The sequence below is a fragment of the Rhinolophus sinicus genome, chromosome 1 (genome assembly GCF_057876585.1).
Source record: "Rhinolophus sinicus isolate RSI-liver-muscle chromosome 1, RSI-T2T, whole genome shotgun sequence".
Taxonomy (NCBI): Eukaryota; Metazoa; Chordata; class Mammalia; order Chiroptera; family Rhinolophidae; genus Rhinolophus; species Rhinolophus sinicus.
The window spans coordinates 6,581,749-6,603,217 of NC_142501.1; the positions used below are offsets into that span (position 1 = coordinate 6,581,749).

Sequence of the window (21,469 nt, forward strand, 5' to 3'; positions counted from 1 at the left end):
GAAGGCTGAGTGAACGTCATTGGTCCCCAGGAGTGTGGACCAGGCCTGGCACGTTCTCATCTCTTCTCATCTCAGTGTTTGAGATTCACACTTAGCACTTGAATTGTCACCACCTCATACGTCCACGTGGGGGTTCCCACACCCCCGCCTTCCGTCTCACCCCCTCACCGTGGCTGCCCCAGTCTAGCACCCCATGAATCCTGCAGTAGCCCCTGCGAGTGGTTCTCACCGGCCACAGGTGGGGAGCCCCTGACTGACTGGATGGCAGGGAGGAGTCAGCAGTGGGGACACCGCCTGCTGGCACAGTGTGGTTTCGTAACCCTGTGCAGCCCTGTCGTGTGCAGCCAGTGCACGTGGATAGATGTGCCTTCCTCTCCGAGTGGGTGTTACACCAGTGGCCCAGTTAGGACTCTGTCAGCTGCTCCAGCAGTCTGTGGTGATGGGCCAACTGCGTCCCTCTCTTGTGTCCCTTCTGAGGGCCAGGTGTCATAAATCGCTGTCATTCTTTGTTACCTTTTAAACAGAAATATCAAGTGGCAGAGCAAGTGAGAGGTGCTGTTTTTATTCCTTTGTTCATCTGACAGCTTTTGCACACCTGACACCCCCCCCCCTCCGCCCCCAGCTAAGCCCTGTGCTCAGCCCCACAGGAGCCCCTGGTGGGGAAGCAGCGGGAGGGCAGGACTAGAATCAGGGTGATGACCGTGGGGGCTCAGAGCAGAGCTGACACTTCAACCAGCTTACACAGAACTTTCCTTAAGGTTTGGAAAATGTTGTAGGAAGGACGTTAAACAGGTTCCTTCACTGTAGGCCTTCTCAGAGGCAGTCCGTAGGATGCTCCTTTTCTTTTATAAACCTGCACGAGATGAAACAACCTCCAGCGTTTTCCTAATGTGACCCAGACACTGCAGCATTTGGGGACTGCCTGTGACAGCTCAGGGTTCTGGGCAGAATGCTTGGCGACCCACGGATTGAGAATATGAGGTGCCTTGGTGTACACAGTAAGTCCTCAGTGAACGATGTCTATACGTTCTGCAATTTTGAGTGAAACGATGACGTACCGTATAACGACACCAGTTTTAGCACAGGCTTATTGATATAAATAGGAGTTAGTTTCCCATGGAATCTCATCAATGTGATAATGAAACAAAATGGAATGAGAGGATGTTATTTGAGGACCTGCTATATTCCCAGGGAGAGAGTGGTGGCAGTGGGGAGGGGCTGTGTGGCGAGCAGGTGGGCGTGGCGAGATGGAGGGCGTGGCGAGCAGGTGGGCGTGGCGAGAAGGTGGGCGTGGCGAGATGGAGGGCGGGCGGAGCGGGCGGGCGTGGCCTGCCCCGGGACTGTTGGGTCACGTCAGTAGGCTCCTGCTGTTAGGTAGGAGTGGTGGAGTGATGGGGCCCCAAGTCGACCTTACCTCAGCCCGCGTGCCAAGTATAGGTGAATCTTGCTTCAGACCCAGCCAGCTCCTCCTGCTGGGCGAGGGGGGCAGCCCTGGGGCGCATCTGGGGTCCCCAGGGGCCTCCTTGCTCTCCCAAGTGCCAGTCTCCATTCCAGTTGACGGATGGGAGAAAGGGGAAGAAGAGAGTGAGCTGCTCTTGCTCGGTTCGCACTTGACACAGTTCGAGGTGGATTTTTTAAAAAATTAATATTGGGGTGACAATAGTTAATAAAATGACATAGGTTTCAAGTGTACAATTCTGTAATCGACTTGGATTTTTACTTTTTGCTACTGTTTTAAAATGACCGCAAGTATATTAAACTCATGTCTGCTTCCAGATTCCCTGGAGGACCTGGGTTTCAATTCCAGATGTGCCCGTTGAGAGCTGAGTGCCCTTGGGCCATTTCCTAACCTCTGGATTTTATTTCCAGACAAGGCCCCTCCCAGGAGTGTGTCCGAACTCAGTGAGGCGATGTACACACAGCACCTCATGGTGTCCAGCCCAGAGTCTGCAGTCAGAAAGGCATCGCCTCTGACGGGTTCCCCTGCCCTCTGCTCTTGTCTTCTAGGACCTGGTGACGATGGTGGAGCAGCTGGCCAGATTCCTGGGGGTGTCCTGTGACAAGGCCCAGCTGGAGTCCCTGACTGAGCATTGCCACCAGCTGGTAGACCAGTGCTGCAATGCTGAGGCCCTGCCTGTGGGCCGGGGTATGCGCCCCTGCCCATCCCTGCCCCCCTCCTCTGCCTCGGCCCAGGGCCCAGTCCCCTCCCTGCCGGTGTCCGTGGCCCCCCACATCCGTGTTCTGCCCTGTGTCTCATTTCTCCAGAGCACTCTGCTCTGCGGGGGGCCAGAAGGCTTCTGGAAGCTGGGCCTGTTCACTCTCCTGCTGCTGTGTGTTGTAACCCAGCAAATGGTGTGTTAGTTTACAGGAGTGACGCCCTGCCTGCCGGAATGTTTCAGGCTTTGTGGGCAAGATGTTTTCAAGCAGGCGTCTTCCCAGATGGCCCCACAGAGCAGAACCCAGGGATGGGTTTGGGGCTGTGGAATTTCGAAGCTCACAGCTACAGATGGATTCCTCAGGCTTCAGCTGGCTTGTGGGAGTTAAATGACATGGGTGGGACCACCCCCATGTGGGGAGGTGCTATTTCCTGTATTCACCTGAGGGGTGCTGGCTGCACAGGTACCCTGCCCCCCAGGGAGGAGGGTGTGAGCAGAAAGCACAGGCCTCCCTCAGGCTGGCCCTGGAGCTGCTGCTTGGGCATGAGCAGTGTGAGGTGGGGAAGGTGCTCCTGGCAGGCAGGAATCCACTCCATTTCCGGTGGGGCTGCCCTCCTTGTCCTCAGAGGCTGCTTGGTTGTGGGGCGCTCAGGTGTTAGGCCCCCTGAGCCCCGAGGGGTGGCCATGACCATGTAAGCCACCCTCTTGGTAAGAGTGAGTTGCCTCTGACACCTGGTGGTGTAGACCTGCAGCTGGTTCCCAGCTGTGTGAATCTGGAGCTTTCCCAGGCAACCAGAATGCAGGAGGGGGGCCCAGAGATGGGGAGGGGGTGTTCTGCAGTCCATCTCAGACACACAGGGAGCTACCTGGGTGGTGACAGAAGGGCAGGGCCCCCATCACAGCTGCTCTGCGTCCTGGGGGAGTGCCTTCCGTCAGGCCTCTGACTTAGACAAGCACTTCCTCCTCTGAAAGGGGCTGATGGCCGCTGTGTGGCTAACAGGGCTGTTCTGAAGGTCAAGTGCACAGTTCCTTCCCGTAAAAGCAGGGCGGTCAACTCTTCCAGGAAGAAAACTGAAACCAAAATACCTTGCAATTTATTTCCTGGCTGCATCCTCACAAATGTTTATGATTTAAAATTTATTTGGTCTTTTTTAGTTTTGCTTTTGCTGTGTTTTGTTATCCTTGGGTGTGACCTCCTCCCAAATACCCCTTTTGGTTCATTTGTGTGGTAAAGAAGTGTTGAGAGCATACTGCGTGCCATATGCTCCTTCTGAGGTGTTGCTTTGTCATTGTTTACCTTGGTTTTGCTTTATTTCAGTTCTTTGATTTTGTTTTCTTTTAGCACATTGCCTCTTTGCTCGGAAGACCTCCCTGCGTTGCTGAAAGTGCAGGGGCTGGAGTAGCCAGCTGCATTGCTTAAATTTGATTCATGTCACAGCATAAATTGCACTGTCTTGATTCCAAATCCTAAACCAGGTGGGTGACTCCTTTGATGAGCTCTCAGCTGCCTCAGTTGAGAAAAATAATCATGGAAAAATATATTTATAGTCTGGTTGGTCTAGAAGCTCCTAATTTTGTCCCTTAGGTATCATTAGCGGGGAGCAGGAACAATTTCTCTTGGTTTTTTTCCTCTCCAACACTGACATCATTTTTATTACTGAAGAGAAAATCCTTGTCATGTTGGATATATTAGCTCAGCATCTGCAGGGTGGCAATTTCATACCCGAGGTCCTGCCAGGACAAGGGTGACTGTTAATAACAGCACTAATGAGGGTGTTTGCAGGAGACGGCAGAGGTCTGATCTCAGAGATGCTGCCGACAGAGGATGCAGAGCCAGCGTTTCGGTCCCCCAAGGCCGTTACTGAAAAGCATCCTGACGGCACTCCAGCGCTGGGGTGGGGTGGGGGGCCGATACCGGTCCAGGTGATGGGTTCCCAGCTCTCAGAGCTGGGAGGTGGCGTCCCCACTTCTGACATCTTCGGCAGGGGTATTTGACCAGACCAACTGAAGATTCTGTAGTTAACAGGAAAGTGGGTGGGGTCAGAAGTTTGGGGGCCACGTTGCGCTCGCTCTCCTTTTCCCCAAGCCCCCATAAATGAGCCGTAGCCCCGGGCCTACACATCAGCCTGCAGGCTCTGGGCTCCTGCACATCTGCCCTGCCGGCTCTGGTTTTCTGACTGGCCTCCCTGAGCTGCAGCCATGGTGGAGCCGCTGACGGCCGCCCCTGACTTTCTTGGTGTTGAGTCGAGTTGTTCTTGCTGCTGCACACGCTTGGCATCAAGTCACAAAAGCTAGTTGATACTGCGACTGCTTCATTCCTCCCGAGGTTGCACAGGCAGGCTTCGCTCCCCCCTCCCCTGGTCAGGCAGCTTCCTGCTTGCCATGAAATGTTCTGCCTTTTTGGGTGATTTTTTTTGCCTTTCAAATTCTCTAGAAGCACATGCTGCCTCGGTTGAGCTGTTGAGCGTGAGTATGTGGGGTCATGGACGTCCCAACTCCACATGGTGCCTGGCAGTGGATCCATTCCACAGACACTGTCCACCCTCCGGGTATTGAGAATCACCGCTCTGTGCCTGGGTGCTGGGGTCCAGCAGTGAACAGGGGCAAAGGTCGTCCTTGCAGCCTTGGCTCTGCACATGTGTGGTGCTGGGCTTCCCGAGTGGGACAGGACACCAGGACGACAGACTTAGGGAAGCGGGGTCAGCTCATCTGTAGTTCGGAGGGCCTGTCCTGCCCCCGTAGGCCACGTTCAGAGGGTCCAGGAATGGATCTGCAAGGTTCCAGATCCATTTCCAAGGCTCCCTCTGGTTGGGCGGCGGGCCTGACAGCACCCCAATTCAGCAAGTCTTGTGGCTTGTGTTTCAGGGAGAGTCGGGCTGTGGAAGGACATCTTCACCGTCTCCATGAACGAGAAGTTTGACCTGGTGTACAAACAGAAGATGGGGAAGTGCGACCTCACGTTTGACTTTTATTTATAAGAACAGCCACGCAAACCTGCATGCTCACAGTCCCCAGACGCCGCTAGCTACAAGTCCCGTAGGCACTCATCTGTTACTCGCCGGACAAGCTCCAGAAGCGCTGTGACTGTGGCGGGGAGGGGAGAGCGGAGGGATTGGAGGACGTGGGTGGCTTCCGTCCCTGCCGCTGTGCCGCCTTTGGAGCTTGAAGTCTCTACATGTCTGATTACAAACAACGATTGCAGTTCTGCTGGCCGGTACCCTAAATACAAAGTCTGTAACATATGCAACTAGAATGTCTGCCTTCTACAACCCCACATTATTTATTGTATTTTATAGAGCTTTTCACTGGAAATCTAAATAAATGTCAGTAAACCAAATAAAAGCGCATTTCCGAGGGGACTCAGGAGCGAGCCATACCCGAATGGTGGAAGGGTCTCAGGGCTGACGCTTTATGTTTGTAGTTTTCTTCTGTAAGGCACAGCCATTCAGTGCTCACCTGGTTCTGAGAGGAAGGTGACGACACGGATGAGTGGGGGGTGGGGGGAGACTGTCAGAAGGATGGAGTTCATTCTTTGTAACCTCCGTGAAATAAAGCAGAAGCTGTTCACTAGGGCATTTTCAGAAGGGATGGAACATTCCGTGAAGAAACCTGTTCATGTAGCAACTGGAGACTCTGCCTCGGAGACACGAGCGCACTTGCAGCTTGAGTTCTCAGCCCACGGGCTGGCTTCTGTTCCCCGAGTGGAAGTCTGCTCATGCCGTGAGCGCTCGCTGGCCAGTGTTCAGGTGGTCCTGTCTGTACCTGAGGCATGCAGCCACACGAGCACCATTCTGCAGGTTTCACTCAGAAGGTTGGCCATTCCGCCTTTGTCTCTGTGCCCTGCACCTCAGTGTATCTGGGGAAGCAGAGGTGGTGTCTGTTGCCCCCCCCCCCCACCACCTGCGTCATTCTCTGGCCCACGTTTGTCCGGAGAAGTGGACGGCCAGGTGAGCAGCTTGTACGCGTGTTGCCACCGTGGTGGGAGTGGGGTGGTCTCAGGTATTTATGTGGCTGGGAAGTGCCCAGAGTGGTGGTCAGATGGGTCACTGCTGTGTAAGGGGTCTGTTCTGTGTCGCATCTTTGAAAAGGTGCAGACACGCACTCGTGTTTTATCTGTGAAGGGGAGCAGCTGGGACAGGGCAGGTGGCATGTGGCGTGGCGTGGTGGGCTGGGCAGCCCCTTCCCTGTGTATCCATGAGGGGGCAGCCTTCTGTGAAATTTCTTTTCTATTTTTCTATTTTTAGTACTGAATGGTTGTTACTGAGCACGCGGGATGCTTCTGAATTTGCTTGCCTCTTTAATAAAGACACGTCCCATGCCTTGTGTCGAGCGTGTGCTGACGGGTGGGGGGTCCCACGTGGTCCCAGCACTCAGGGCAGCGTGACTGTGAGCCCTGCTGATGCCCCAACGCTGGGGCTGACGCTCGGGGTCACAGGCCCGTGTTGGGCTGGGCTGTTTCACTCGGATGCGAACATACCACGGGTTGACTTCGCCTCACTATTTGTCCATCACCTTTGATACCTTCCGTAAGCTGGAATGAAAGGAAGTGGGGGTGGGGGAGAAGAGGAAAGCGAGGGGGAGACTTCAGGGATACAGGTGTCTCGGGCCTCTGCCTCGGGGGGTCCCCATTGTCAGGGTGGCAGAAATTACGCTTCACTGTGAAGTCCAAAGTCCATCTTCCCCATTCCTTGTGGAAGGAGAGTCCAAGACATCGTTTTATCTGAAAAAGCTTGGGCTGCCTGGAAAATCCTGACAGTTTTCCAACAGACTAGTTCCTTCAGGTCTGAGGTGAAATTCCCGAATGTACTTTGGTATGTGGAATTACCCAGACCCCAACTAGTTTATGGAATATCCCAGAGGGCTTGCTCCCAAATCATGTACAAACCGTCTAAAATCAGAAAGTCAAGGTGAAGCCCGTGAAGCAAGAGGCAAGACAGTGTTGTGTGTCCGCGTGCTCATTTGTCAAATGCTGGCGACACTTGGCCGCATGCAATGGGCTTGAGCACCTCCAACGCGTCAGGCACTGTTGTAGGCACGTGGGGTACAGCAGCCAGGCAGGGAAGGGCCTGCCCCGTGGCACTCACACTGCTGTGCAGACAACATCACAAAACCTGAAGTGAGTTCGGCTCGAGCACGGTGAGGGGCATTTTCCTGAAGGACCAGGAGACTAAAGGAAGTGAGGGGCCCAGGCTGGAGACACCTGGGGAGAGGGCAGAATGGGGGGGGGACAGGGAGTGTGCTGGGCAGCCACAGAGGCTGGCGTGGCAGGGACGCAGTATGTGTGTGTGTGTGTGTGTGGAGGGGTGGCCAGGCGCCAGCTCACAGGGTCTTACAGGTCATGAGAGTTTGTACTAACAAAAAGGAAAGCTTCAGAGGGTTTAGTCAGAGGAATGCTACCCGGTTTGCATTTTTAAACGTTCGCCTGGCAGCTGCGTGAACAGATTGCCTGTTGAGGAGACCTTTACCCTGGTGTGTGATTCAGTGTCCACAACGTGGGGGGTGGGGGCTGTGTGACAACATCTCCAAGGTTCCTTCTGACCTGTCTGGTTCTCTGTGTTCACAGGCAGCGTGTGTGGGGACTGTTATCTGTGGTTCCTAAGACAGAGTAATTCAAGGCCAGAGGAGCTGTGGGCCTGCAAGTAAGGCGGGTTAGGAGAATGGAACAATGGGGTGGGGCGATGGCGGGGTGCAGTGGGGTTTGAGCAGGGCCAGGAGGGCAGAGAGGTCTAGGCAGGTTTAATTTTACGCAACCACCACCACTGGCTTCCCGAACGTCAGGATCCGTGCGTGATGGGTCAACTGTTGCCTGGCCTGCTGACCTCACAGACCAGTAAAATCCTGAGAAGGATTTGGGGGACCAGCATAAGGTCTTACTGCCAAACAGCTCCTCAGCAGGCTACGACTGTATCCGGGCTCTCTTCCTGGCTCTGACACTGTGCTATTGGGAACCCGTCATTTGTTTTCCTCCACGTACCCCGTTTCTTCATCTGAGAGGACCAGGGTGGGCCTTGCCACCACCGAATGGGTGGCCCTCCCACCCAAGCAGGTAAGTCACTCAATTTCTCTGATCCAGTGTCATAATTTACACAGTGGAGATAATCTACGTCCTTGCTCCATAGCATGGTCCTAACAACAAGAGGGAAGTGGAATTCAAAGCACAAATAAAACCCACACTTGGACGGTCTGTACCCAGCACTGTCGGCGAGCGCCGCCTAGTGCCCACGTCAGAGTTGACAGCTTCATAGTTCCCAGTTCCATGACGTCGCCCCACAGGACTGCAGATACGGACGGAGAGGAGCAGTCCCTGTCTTGGAAGGTCCCAAGTGTGGGACCTGTTTACCCACCTTTTTGAACGGGGTGACTGCTGTCTATAATGGGTCCTCAGCTGTCCATCCTGTTCTGTGGAGTTTGGGCCCCAGCGCCTCCCCTCTTCCTCAGAGCAGTCTTTTCAGGCTGTGATGGCACGTGGGCCAGATGGTCCAGCCTTCCCCAGCTGAGGGGTGCCCTCTGACATCCTGACAGCTAGACATCCAGTCTGACAAGCCTGCCGCTCCCGGGCCAGCCATCCCGTTGCTGGCAGCCCTCTCTGGCCACTTCTGCAGGCCGCCTGCCCCAGCCCAGGGCTGCGCCTGTCTCTGGCCTCCCTCGCCTGTGCCGACCAGCCCTGCCTCCCCCTGATGACCATCCCAGCTCTGCTCCCCTGCTTTCCTTTCTCATCCCGCCTGCCTCACTGCTCTGTCGGCGTCTTCCTCTGCGGACACTGCCACCCTGAGAGCACAGCTGTGCTGCATCAATCTTCTCCTAGGTTGGAATTTGGCATATCATCAGCACCTAGTAATTGCGGAGTGAGTGGCATCTTGCGTTGTGAGGGTGGATTTCATGTTTCCTGAAAACTGCCCACCCTGGACCTCCTATGCGCCGCTCCTGGTGCCGCCCGTGGAGGCTGTGTTTTCCCGAACAAGAAGCGGCTGCCCTCCTGCCTCCTCACCCTGACCCAGAGCTTCCTGCCTCTGTCCCTATTTCCTCAGTCTCCTTCCTGTCCACAGCCCTGGTCATATTCTTCCCTCCTCTGGAACGCCTTCTGACATGTCACTGGCTTCCCCCGTCCAGGCGAAACTCTGGGACAGGCTACGTTTCCGGGGACTTTCCTTCCCCCACTCCTCCTCCATCCCAAAGGCCGAAACACGGTGCCCATGAGGACATCCTAGATCCTTCACTGGGCACGCCCCTCCTTCATCTCTTTACTTGGCGTTCGCTGAGCAGCCACGTGGCAGAGCCCTGTCCTGGCTGCAGGAGACAGACCATCTCGGTACCTCTCCCCTTCCAATTTAGCTTCCCACTATTCTGTTCCCTGGGGACTCTGTTCTCATTTATTACCCAACTGCATATGGACAGAGCGTGGTGGGGGGTCCGGGCACTGGGTTCTAGAGTCCTGGTTTTGTCTTTCATTGGCTATGGGACCCGGGCCAGCCACCTGCCCTCTCTCAGCCTCAAGTCTCTCTATCTGATGGATGTTTTGCTGTATTTGGTCTCCAAGGTCTTTTCTGCTGGTTCAAGTTTCTGGTTGATGGCTCAGTGAGCGTCCCTGGGATCTCCCATGGGACGCTGCTTGGGCCCAGCGTACGTGCTCACCTGTGCAACAAACGGGAGACAGGCATGGTGCAGGGAGCCAGCACCGTGGAGGTTCAAAGCCAGGAGACTTCAAGGACAGCCGGGAGGCTGGCTGCTTGATGTAAGAAGCAGGGTGTGAACGGGGCTGTAGATGGGGCATGGGCCAGAGAAGGGCACGCAGCTGGGAAGAAACAGGATACACCACAGTGAGCTGGGGTCCAGCTCTGCTGCTATTGGTGGGACCATAGTGGTGTGTGTGCCCCTTTTAATCTCTAATGAAGAGGTCTCAGATCAGGTGCCCAGAAATTGCACCCAGTTCAAGCATTCTGTGACTCTTAAGTGGACGAACTGTCTATTGACTCAACCCAAGAGGAGCTGACGAGTCAGGGAGATGGTGAATTTTGAGCCGGTTACAGACTTTGCCAGCAAGGGCAAAGAGAATTAGTCACAGAAGCGCCTGTCACCGAGCTTGGGCCCACACCACTGTCTCCAAGGCGAGCTGTGCCCTTGCCAAATCTACACATCAAACGACAACTTGATTCTCACACTTGGATCCCTGTAAGCGAGTTGGCATTGGATGTCTGAGCTGCAGGCCCTAACCCTGTCCCCTCACCACTGATGGAAGGAGTCTGTGCGCTATTAAAAGTGTTCTTTAAAAGCCAGGCAATGCTAATGTGTCTAAAATATAAAAATCAACCAGAAAATTCATTTTATCCTCATTAAAGTTGTCATCTTTCCATATATCTGTGGTGCTGGGCACTGGCTGGGGACAGAAGTCGTAAAATCCAGTGAGCAAGGCCGTCTCTGCAGGAGGAAGGCCTCCCATCAGAGCCAGCAAGACACTCTTTTCTTACCTTATGCATCCTCACAAAACCTAAGTGAATTGCTTAAAACCTTTTTCCTGGGGCAGCCAGATGGCTCAGTTGGTTAGAGTGCGGTGCTCATAACACCAAAGTCACCAGTTCGAGTCCCACAAGGGCCAGTGAGCTGCACCCTCCACAACTAGAGTGAAAACAACAACTGGACTTAAAGCTGAGCTATGCCCTCCACAATTAGATTGAAAAAACGACTTGACATCCTGGAAAAACACACTGTTCCCCAATATTTCCCAATAATAATAATAATAATAATAAAATTTAAAAAACCCCAAAAAACCTTTTTCCCCAGTGGTCCTGCCTCTCAGGCCTCCCCCGTTACAATCCATAGCACATGCGATTTCCGGAAAGTTTTCTTTTCACTCAAACACAGTAGCTTGGAGCTCATCTCACTGTTCAACAAGCACTGGCTGGGCCTCTGTGTCCCACTCAGGCTGTCACTCTGCCTGCACTGCCATTCCCCCAGCTTAATTTGGGTGATGCTGAGTCAAGCGTTGAACCCCTGATCTATGCCAAGAATCCCCACGTCTCCCTCCCACTCCCACCAGTGCCGGGGGAGGGGGCCGCTACTGTGCTTCTCGGAGCAGACCTGGGACCCAGCGACCCATGCTTCTTTCACTTTCAGTGAAGCGTCAATGGCTGGAACCTTCCCACTGAATTCAGCCCTACCTGGTCATCTCAACAGCCTCAGACTCTGCATGCACATGCCTTGCTCCCGCCACACAGGCCCTCTCTGGCCCAGCCACGCTGCTCACCCGCGGCCCCTCCCTGCATGCCTACCGTTCTTTTCTCTAACTTGGGTGGACTATTTTGCCCTCTCAGGAAGTCTTCCTTCCCATTTCTAAGTGCTGCCAATTCATGTCCACCACCTGCCTCAAGTTGTCCTTAAAAGTCAACCTCCGTGAGGCCATCAGGAATTAACCTTAGCTCATGATGCTGCTACCCTGCAGGTACCCAGGCTTCCACTTCCGTTTTTTACCAACGATAACAGGGGGTTGCCCGTTATGGCTGACAGATTGATTTTCAGAGGTTGGTGGCTACCTCCGTCCTGGGTTCCTGTCACACTTGGGGCTCTCTAGAGGAGGAGAAAGCTGGAACCTTCCTCAGCCCAGAGGATGAGTGACTGGTGTCCCCCACTTCAGACAAGATGTAACAACAAGTACCTTTCTCCTTAAATGGAGTGTACCAGGAATTAGAGCCTTGAATTCTGAAACAGTAATAATTCCCTGGGGTAGTGTAGTTACCCAAACATTTTGTAACTGTTTTCAAGTTTCCTTTCCCAAGTATGCATTTCCAGCCCCAAGTAGATTGTAAGCAGAGACTGTCTCATTCATCACTCCGTCCCCACACTGTGCTTAGCACAGCACTCCATTTCTATCAGGTAATCAATAAATGCTTGTTACCTAACTAAAGGCAAATTAAATGCTAAACAGCGCTAATTACAAGCTGTTGCAAGATCCTGGCTCTTAGCAAAGAGAATTACTTGTGATTGTCAGGGGTTTGCTAGTTGCCCAGGTGTATGAAACATGAAATTGTTATTTTCTAACTGCTTCTCTATGCCACAGAGTGGGCCATTCTCCTAAGATTGCTGCAACGTATTGTTCAGAGGGCAGGATTCATTAAAATTCTAAATACCAGTATTCTACGTTATGGAATCTGGTTCAGGAGCGAGATAAGTGGATTTTGATTCCTGTTTCCAGGAAAGGAGACAACTGGTAACTATTAGAGGAAATTAAGAGCTTCATAGCATATTAGCTCACTAAAGGGTAATGAACACGTGCTAAGGTGCTAGCGACACTGAGCCCAAGTACAGTCTCTCTCCATGTGCAATCCTAAAATAGGTATGGAAATGGCCCCTGTTTACAAATGATAATCAATTATTTGTAGTGACAGTGTTAAAATGTGCAATTTAGTTTCTGGCTGATTGAACTAAAATGAGCAGCTGTGTCATCTGTCAAGGTAACTGAGAGAGAAAGCATCTATTTTAGTAAAGAAAAAAATAACCTCAGTAGCTTTGCCAAAAGGAGCTACTTACACCTCATTTATTTTACAATTTTTTCTCCTAAGGACAGCTTGGGAGAGTCTGATCTCCATTTTATGAGGCCACCAAAAGGACAGCACTCAGAGAAATGTCTGCTAGCAGATTTCCAGGGCTATTCTCAACTTCCATTTAGATACATGGGTGTTTGTCATGTGTTTGCTCTTCCTTCAGTCTTTTTCAATAGGCAAGCTGGAAAACAGTACTTAATCAATTCCTGCTGTTTATTTCTTCACATGAAGGTGTGGCTTCCATTTATAACACCACCGCTGATTACTGTGATAGAATGACAAGCTTGATCCCAGAGCCCAGTTTAGGTGGACAGACTGTGGTGAACATGTACCTGTAAGGACTCAAAGCCTGGAGGGTGGGACACAGCTCTTCATGGTCCAGGAGCTTCTTCCTGAATACTGAAAGGATGAACTGTCTGTTGGATATCAGAAAGGTAAAAATATTTCCCCCAACTGCCCGTGGTTTGCTTCCCAGGTCGTCATCAGGGGTTCTGAGCAGCAGGTCCCTGCAGTGGGTGTGAGTGGTAGAGGCTGTTAGCAGTTCTTGGGCAGAGTTTTCCTGGTTTCAATGATGCTGAAGGCTACCTTGAATGAGGTCGTAGGTTTAGCCCTGTTGAAAGTAGATCCACAGGCTGACCCGGTGGCTCAGGCGGTTAAAGCTCCATGCTCCTAACTCCGAAGGCTGCCAGTTCGATTCCCACATGGGCCAGTGGGCTCTCAACCACAAAGTTGCAGGTTCAACTCCTCGAGTCCTGCAAGGGATGGTGGGCAGCGCTCCCTGCAACTAAGATTGAACATGGCACCTTGAGCTGAGCTGCCGCTGAGCTCCCGGATGACTCAGTTGGTTGGAGCGCGTCCTCTCAACCACAAGGTTGCAGGTTCAACTCCTGCGAGGGATGGTGGGCTGTGCCCCCTGCAACTAGCAACAGCAACTGGACCTGGAGCTGAGCTGCGCCCTCCATAACTAAGATTGAAAGGACAACAACTTGACTTGGAAAAAGTCCTGGAATTACACACTGTTCCCCAATAAAGTCCTGTTCCCCTTCCCCAATAAAATCTTTTTTTAAAAAAAAGAAGAAAGTAGATCCACTACGGGGCATCCCAGGGGAACCATCTTTGGAACGTATGGTCAAGAAGAGAACGGTCTCCTCCTACAAACTCCTCTTTGGGGCCACTGTCACATCACAGATCTCTGGTCTGTTTGAACAGAGGGCAAACCTCATCTAATAGACTTAACAGGCTGATCAGGACAATACACAAGTGAGACAAATTTATGTTCTTGTAAAAAAACCCAAGTTAACTCTTCAAATGGAAGTGAGAAATTTCCAGGAGCACAGGAAACCCTTTGGAGTAAAGATGGCCTTAAGGAGAGGAAAAAAGACAAAAGCCTCATGACAGACTGATCTAATTAGTCATTTAAATATATGCAAAAATCCTTGTGTTCAAGGAAATTGCCTGGGTTTTTAGTTTCCTACTGGGCTGTGCTGACCAATCACGTGCCACTGAAGTGCTTCACTGTTGAGTCCGAGTCGGTCCAGAAGACATTTGTTACGTCCCATGTTTGCTCACACAGCCGACTATTAGGGTTTTTCACCAGCAATTTTCCCTTGGTCAAAAAAGTGTTACTAAAAACAAAGAAACCTTGCAAAGACTCTCATGTAGCAGCGTTTTGTCTTAGTTACTTTATTCTGAACAACAAATTATCCCAACCATTTCTGGTTTTGAACAAGAGGACACCTGATGTAATTGGGGAGAGAAAACTTTAACGTGGATTTCGTAAATTTCTAGTGCCGTGTCATTACATTTTTTTTGGTGCTGGATGTGTTAGATGTTATTTAAAATAGGTTTTCTAAAGTATCATACAGTAATATAATCTGGAGATTACAAATAGCCACAGAATGTATTTTTGAAAACTGTTGTCCTAATGTACTTGTGGTTCATAGGTACAGAAGAAGGAGAAGAGAAAATGGGCAAAGCAATATCCGGGGAGACACTGGCTGAGAATTTTCCAAAACCGATGAAATAAGTTAAGCCACAGATTCAAGATATGCCACAAAACCCAAGCAGGATAAAGACAAAGAAAACCACCCCTAGGCATATCTTAAAAATTTCCAGAGCAAAGAAAGACACATTACTTTCCAAAGCACAATTACACAGACAGCAGACTTGGCAACAGAAATGATGGAAGCTAGAATATAACTAAACGGCATCTTTAAGATATTGAACAAAAATAACGGCAAACATGGAGTTCTATACTTAGGAAAAATGTCGTTTAAAATGAAGGTATAAACACATTTTTAGATAAATAAAAACAATTAATTCACTGCCAGCAGACCCACACTAAATACAGTCTATAGTGTCATCTCTCTCAGAAACTGAAAGAACAAAAAGCAACAACAAAAATTAGCAGATAAGTGGAAAATTCCAACAACAGAATTAACAAACTTGACCTAATTAAAAAACCCAACTTCACTAAACAACTGCAGAATACACATTATTTTCAAGTGCACATTAGAACATTTACCAAAATTGACCATATGGTGAGCCATAAAGTAAGTCTTAAAAAATTTCAACAAAATGAAATTTTACTTGTATGCTCTGACCACAGTGGAATTAAGCTCAAATCAGTAACAGAAATATAGTTAGAAAACGCCCAAATGTTTGGATATTAATATAGTTCTATACCCCCATGTGTCAAAAAAGACATCACCATGGAAATTCAAACAAGATTTTGAAGTGAATGCTAATAAAAATCTATCATATCAGCACTTGGCGGGTGCAGCTATAACCATGCCTAGAGGGAGATTTATAGCGTTAAACACATGTCTTAGAAGAGAAAAAAGTCCGACAACCAATGAGCTAACTGTTCATACCATGAGGGTAGGAAAAGGATAACAAATTACATCCAAAAGAAAGAAGGAAGGAAATAAGAGCATGAAATCAATGACATGAAAATGAATAGTGAGATTTACTTGAAAAGGCTAATAAAATGGATAAACCACTAACAGGAAAGAAAGACGAGACATCACTATGGATCCAACTAGGGTGACCAACTGTCCCAGTTTTCCCCTCTGCTCCCGGGCACACAGGATGGTTGGTGACCCTAGATCCAACAGACGCTGTACTAAGAAGACACGATAAACAATGTTATGCCAATAAGTTTCCTAATGAAAATGAAGTAGACGAATTCTTCGGAAGACCCGACTTACCAAAATGGACACAAAAAGAAATAGAAGAATCTGAGTCGTCCTGTAACTGACGTAGAACTTGAACCAATTATTAAAAACCTCCCATGAAAACAACTACAGGACCAAATACTTTCACCTATGAATTTTCCCAAGAAGAACCACGCCAGCCACACACTCATATTATACAAACTCTGAGAGAACTGAAAAAAGTGGAAGCACTTCCCAACTCATTTATGACGACAGTGTAACTTTAATAATCTGACAAGGACATTACAAAAAAAGGAAAGTACCGGTCAACCTCTCCCATGAAAATGACCAAAGACGGGCAGTCTTTTTTTTTTTTTTTTTGCAAAGGGCCAGAGAGTAAACATTTTAAGCTTTGTGGGTCATGCAGTCTCTGCTGCAATTACTCAGCGCTGCCATTGTAAGTGTAAAAGCAGCTGTAAGGACCTGGATGAGTGAGCGTGGCCGTGAGTGTCCAGTAGAATTTTGGGTGTCCAATACATAGACAAATATCCTAAACAAAATGTTTGCTAATTTAATCCAGTGATACATAAAAATAAGTTATTCCAGGAATTCAAAGTAGTTTCAACATTAAAAGTTCACCACATTCACAGAATAAAGGACAAAAGCCATAGAGTCATTTCAATAAATGTAGAAAAAAGTTTGAAAAAAATTTAACACTTGTTTAAAATGAACATTATTAGTGAACTAGAAGGAAACTTTCTTAAACTCATATACCCACAAACAAAAACCCAACGCGAACAGCCTATGCCTTGGTGAAATATTGAAAGCTCGGAAATCAAAGTGGTCTGTGACAACAAGCATTATTCACCACTTATGCTGGAGATCCTAGATTGTGCAATACTGCAAGAAAGACATCTGAAAAAGAAGGATTAGAAAGGAAGAAATAAAACCTATTATTTGCAGATCACAAGGTTGTGTAAGTTGAAAACACAAAACAAGCTTATTATTAGTTAGAATTAATGAAGTCAGTATACAAACTCAATTGTATTCCTATATACTAGCAACACAGTTAGAAAAAGTTACTTTAAATTTAATGCACTTCATTACATGATAGACTTTTGCATATTAAAAGACATTATCAAGAGAGTGAAAAGAAAGCCCGCAGAATGAGAGGAAATATTTGCAAATCATGTAGCTGACAAGAGTTTGATATACAGAATATAGAAAGGGTTCCCATAATGCAACAAAGACAAGCAACCTAATTTAAAAATGGGCAAAGGACTTTGAATAGACATTTCTCCAAAGAAGACATATAAATGGCTAAGAGGCACGTGAAAAGATGCTGAAATCATTAGTCATCAGGGAAATACAAATCAAAGCCACAATCAGATGGCACTCACCCTACTATGATGGCTGTAATAATAATAAACCCCTCCAGACCAGAAAATAAATGTTGGTGAGGATGTGGAGAAAGTGGAACCCTCATACATTGCTGTGAGGACAGAGCCAGGAGTGCAGTTTCCAGTCTCTCAGCCTCACGTGGAAAGGTGCTGACTCAGGTAGTAAATGGCCATCAACTGAGATTGGATGGCCATCAGCTGTGGCTAGTTGGTCGTCATCTATAACCAGTGAGCCATTGGCCACTAATATAACTGCTGTGGCTACGCTAGCAGATAATGGGGGCTACAAAGAAGATGGTGGCTGAGCTAGCAAGCGCGGATTGCAGTTAGCACGGCGGAGTGCGGGTTGCGGATTGCAGAGAAGTGGCCGGCAGATTGCACATCGTGTGGCTCCTGCTTCCTGTGTCTCCAATCCAGCCGCCAGCGAGACTATAGTGATATGACTCCTCTATCTATGGCTCCGTGGGTGTTCCTTTTTGGCCTCACCATGTCCTGCGTTCTTATGTGGGGAGCGGGAGCTGAGACCCCGCATGACACCCTGCATGACAATTGCTGGTGGGGATGTAACATGCTGCAGCCACCATTTAGAGATTCCTCAGAATTAAACTTAGAATCACCGCATGACCCAGCAATTCCACTCCTATTTACCCAAAAGAATTGAAGAAAGGGATTCAAACGATACTTTGTGCTCCAGCAGTCATAGCAGCATTATGGATAGTGGCTACAAGGTGGAAACAACCCAAATGCCCATCAGCAGATGAATGGAGAAACAACATGTATTTCCCATGATTTTTATTTTCTATATTTCCTGATGCCTTGTCATCCTGGGGCCTTGCCAGCACCAGTGACTGCCCCTCCCAGGGTTACTCAGTTCCTACAGACAGTAAAGGGCTTCCTGGAACTAGTCACACTAGCCAACCCTAAGCCTGCCTTGCCTTTCCCTCCGACACCACCATCAAGGCTCTGCCCATGTTTTTTTCCTCATCAAGCAGTGTAGTGCTGGGGAGGTTGGAGAGAATGGATGAATGAAATTACAGTGTACACTGGTGTTAGAAACAACAGGCCATGTGGGGGACGACACAATGACCACTAAGGGATAGCAGGTTTCCTAGTTTCAGTGGTGGCATTTACTGAAATGGGTCAGAGGGAGGCAGGTTGGTGGACTGAGGGCTAAGTGGACGGCTGAAGTTCAAGTGGTCTCTGATACACACCAGTGAAGGGTCAAGGCTGGAAATAAGTGTAAGAGCACAATCTAGGTCAGAGTCAGAGGGACCCTAATGTCCAAAGTCCATACAGAGGGGGAACTCACCAGTGGGGCCCGAGAATTGAATAGTTGGTGATTTAGGGTGAAACCCAGGACTGTCATATTGCAGAAGCTGGTAAGAGCGAGTTTCAGGTAGGAAGAATGATCAGCTGGGTTGACTGCTACTGAGAGGTCAAGTAAGGCAACGTCAAGGACAGACTGAATATTGATGAAAGCTGACCAGGTACCAGGGAATAATGGAGCCACGCCTCTGGTAAAACTGATCAAGAGTGAATGGTAACTGAAAGGGAGCAGGTATAGACAACTCTACTGAGAAGCGGGTTAACAGGGGGCAGAGAAATGGGGTGGAAACTAAAAAAGAAAATTTTTTTTAACAATGTGAGATACTAGAGCATTATTTTTAGAGAGGTAGAGGGAGGGTGGGAGAGACAGAGAAACGGGAATGGAATGAGATTCTTGGCTATTATGAGAGAGAAGCAATTACTCTAAGCCCTTTTGCTCTCAGGACCAAACTTTTTGCCTCAGGATCCATTTACACTCTTGGAAAGTATTGAGGGTCCCAAAGAGCTTTTGTTTTTGTGGGTTATGTCCATCAATATTTACCATATTAGAAAGTAAAACATAAAAATTTTAAACATTCGTTTACTAATTCATTCAAAATAACAATAATAATCCCATTACATAGTAACATTTTCATGAAAAATACTTTCCAAAATAAAAACGAGTGAAAAGAAAGGCAGTTTATATTTTCGAAACTCTCTTTAATGTGTTTAATAGAAGACAGCTGGATTCTCCTAGCTTCTTTTGCATTCAATCTGTTGCCATTATCACACGTCACATAGCTTCTGAAAACCCTGCTGCACACTCCTTAGAAAATAAGAGTGAAAAGGCAAGTAACACCTTAGCATTAACTATGGAAGTAGTTTTGCCGATTATGGACTCTCTGAAAGGGTCGGGACCCCCAGGGGTTCCCAGGCCACACTTTGAGGACGGCTGACCTAAGCAATGCAGTCCAAGAGGAGGCAAACGGGGACGGGGTTTAGGACACCGGTGGAGGGACTGGCCCTGCAAAGTGACCCTGCCTCTTTGGGAGCAAGGGCACAAGAGATGGGTGCCAAAGTGTTTGTGAGACAACACATGGGCTCCACGCCCAATGGATTTGTTTCTCGCTGAGATCTGAGGCCACTTGCTCAGGGTGGCGAGGTAATGGGTGCGGGAGGTCTGAGGAGAGACAGGATGTGCAATAGCGCTCTTGGTGAGTAGGGGACCCGGCTGCCAGCGCGTCCGGTCACATCGCCCAGCATCCATCCCCGGAGCACTGAGCGAGACACCCGGTAACTTACCCGCCGACGAACCTCCGGGTCACGACTTCCTCCCACAAGTACGTGGTGGGAACAAGGACACGGATCGAACCTGCCTGGGCTCTACTTCTGGTTCTGCCTCTGCCTAGCTGTGTGTTCTTGGACACAACACCCTCTCTGGGACTCAGTAAAACGGGAGAATCACAGCGCCTACCTCCGAGGTGTGTCGTGACTGTGCGAGCAGGTTAAATGACGACGTGCTTCGCTGGGTGCCCGGCAAAGGGAAGGGCGCCGACGAGCCCGCGACGGCCGCCGTGAGCACCAACACGACTCACTGAGCGCCCCGCGGCTTCCGGTGTGGATAAGCACGGGCTCACCCGGCGCCTATGCACCGAACGGCCCGGTCGCGGGCCCGTGGGGCCGAGGATACAGCTCTGCGCAAAGCACGCTGGTCCCGCCTCCACGGGGCTCCCGGTCTCCGGGGGGAGGCCAGCAGGACACACTGCACACGCTACTAGTGCGACAATCACAATCGCCCAAAGTCCTACCATTTCGGAAGGGCGTAGCACGTGGCTGGGGCTTTAGCTACATTCCTCCTTTTAGGTTTGGTTTTTACATATGAGGAGTCTGCTTCTCACGAGAGGCCTGGTTTCCCCTAGACCACGCGGGTCGAAGCGGTTCGGCGCGCGCAGTCGCACCTCCAGCTCGCGTGAAGGCCACACAGCAGACACCCGCTTCTATGACACACTTCATCAAAGCCGATTCCCGCGTCCCTGGGACAACACTTCCGGCGGAAGTTTCCTCCGCGGGGCGGAGCTTCCCTCCTCAGGGGCGGAGCCACCGGGCTTGGCCACGCCCCTCCTCTTGCACAAGTCCTTGGTTGACTTGGCCAATAGAAGCTCGGCTTCTTATCCAGTAAGTATACACGTTCTCCAATCAGCGAGCGTCGTCGTCGCTAGGGCAACAGCGTCCCTGCGGCGCCGAGTGAGCTGGGCCTCCGCGGCCCGGCGGCCTGGGGTTCCCGCGCGCAGGTGTGGCCTCACGAGGCGGAGCATCCCAACGGGGCACGGGTAAGGCGGGGCGGCCTTGGCGCCGGACCACGGGCGCGACCTGAAGGGCGGAGGAGGGCCCGCGAGGGCCGGCAGCTCTGAAGGGCCCACAGCCCCGAGACGGCTGCTGCCCACCCCCGGGACACAGAGCTGCCCTTCTCCATCCCTTGTATAGGGCTGGGGATTCGTGTTTTTTTCATTCAACACGTGTGTGTGGAGCGCCTGCCTGTGCCAAGCGCCGTTGGAGGCTCTGGGGCCCCTGCGGTGAAATTGTACGGTTCTGTTCCCATGGAGCTGACGTGGTATTGGGGGAAGATAGACGATAAACAACGTGGGAGGTGGTGACACCTTCCTCCCTGGTTCTATGCCGGTCCCGTGGGAAATACGTGCGAATGCTTTCAGTCGCTCCAATGTACAAAATGTTTCATGTCCCTTATTCCACTTGTCCCCTCAGTAATCTTTTAAATATCATTATTAGCCCCACCTTGTAGATGAGAACTTGAACCCCACGGTGTGAAGGCGATTGTTCAAAATCACACACCTAGGAAGTTGCAGAATCCAAACTCCGCACTTCTGTCTCACGTCAAAGTCTCGGGGCTTTTGGAACAT

At 50.2% G+C, this 21,469-nt stretch overlaps 2 protein-coding genes and 1 long non-coding RNA gene across 10 annotated transcripts in view; 2 read left to right on the forward strand and 1 right to left on the reverse strand.

Moving 5' to 3' along the window:
• The window catches only part of SULT4A1 (sulfotransferase family 4A member 1), a 30,154-nt gene extending 23,680 nt beyond the window's left edge, over positions 1–6,474 (forward strand). Inside the window, exons 6-7 of the mRNA XM_019715040.3 lie at positions 2,008–2,146; positions 5,022–6,474. Of these exons, the coding sequence (XP_019570599.3) occupies positions 2,008–2,146; positions 5,022–5,134 (252 nt within the window). The 3' untranslated portion in view covers positions 5,135–6,474. The remainder of the gene's footprint in view (positions 1–2,007; positions 2,147–5,021) is intronic.
• Positions 6,475–16,106: 9,632 nt separating this feature from the next.
• On the reverse strand, positions 16,107–20,719 carry LOC148759001 (uncharacterized). Its single transcript, XR_016020437.1, has 2 exons — positions 20,026–20,719; positions 16,107–16,761 (listed from the first exon to the last, which is right to left on the reverse strand). It is a non-coding gene; the product is annotated as an uncharacterized LOC148759001 (long non-coding RNA).
• Positions 20,720–20,737: 18 nt separating this feature from the next.
• EFCAB6 (EF-hand calcium binding domain 6) overlaps positions 20,738–21,469 on the forward strand; it is a 218,053-nt gene continuing 217,321 nt past the window's right edge. For all 8 annotated transcript variants that reach the window (XR_016020436.1, XM_088796050.1, XM_074326517.2 and 5 more), the window contains exon 1: positions 20,738–20,881. The gene's annotated coding sequence lies outside the window, so the exon portion shown is untranslated. The remainder of the gene's footprint in view (positions 20,882–21,469) is intronic.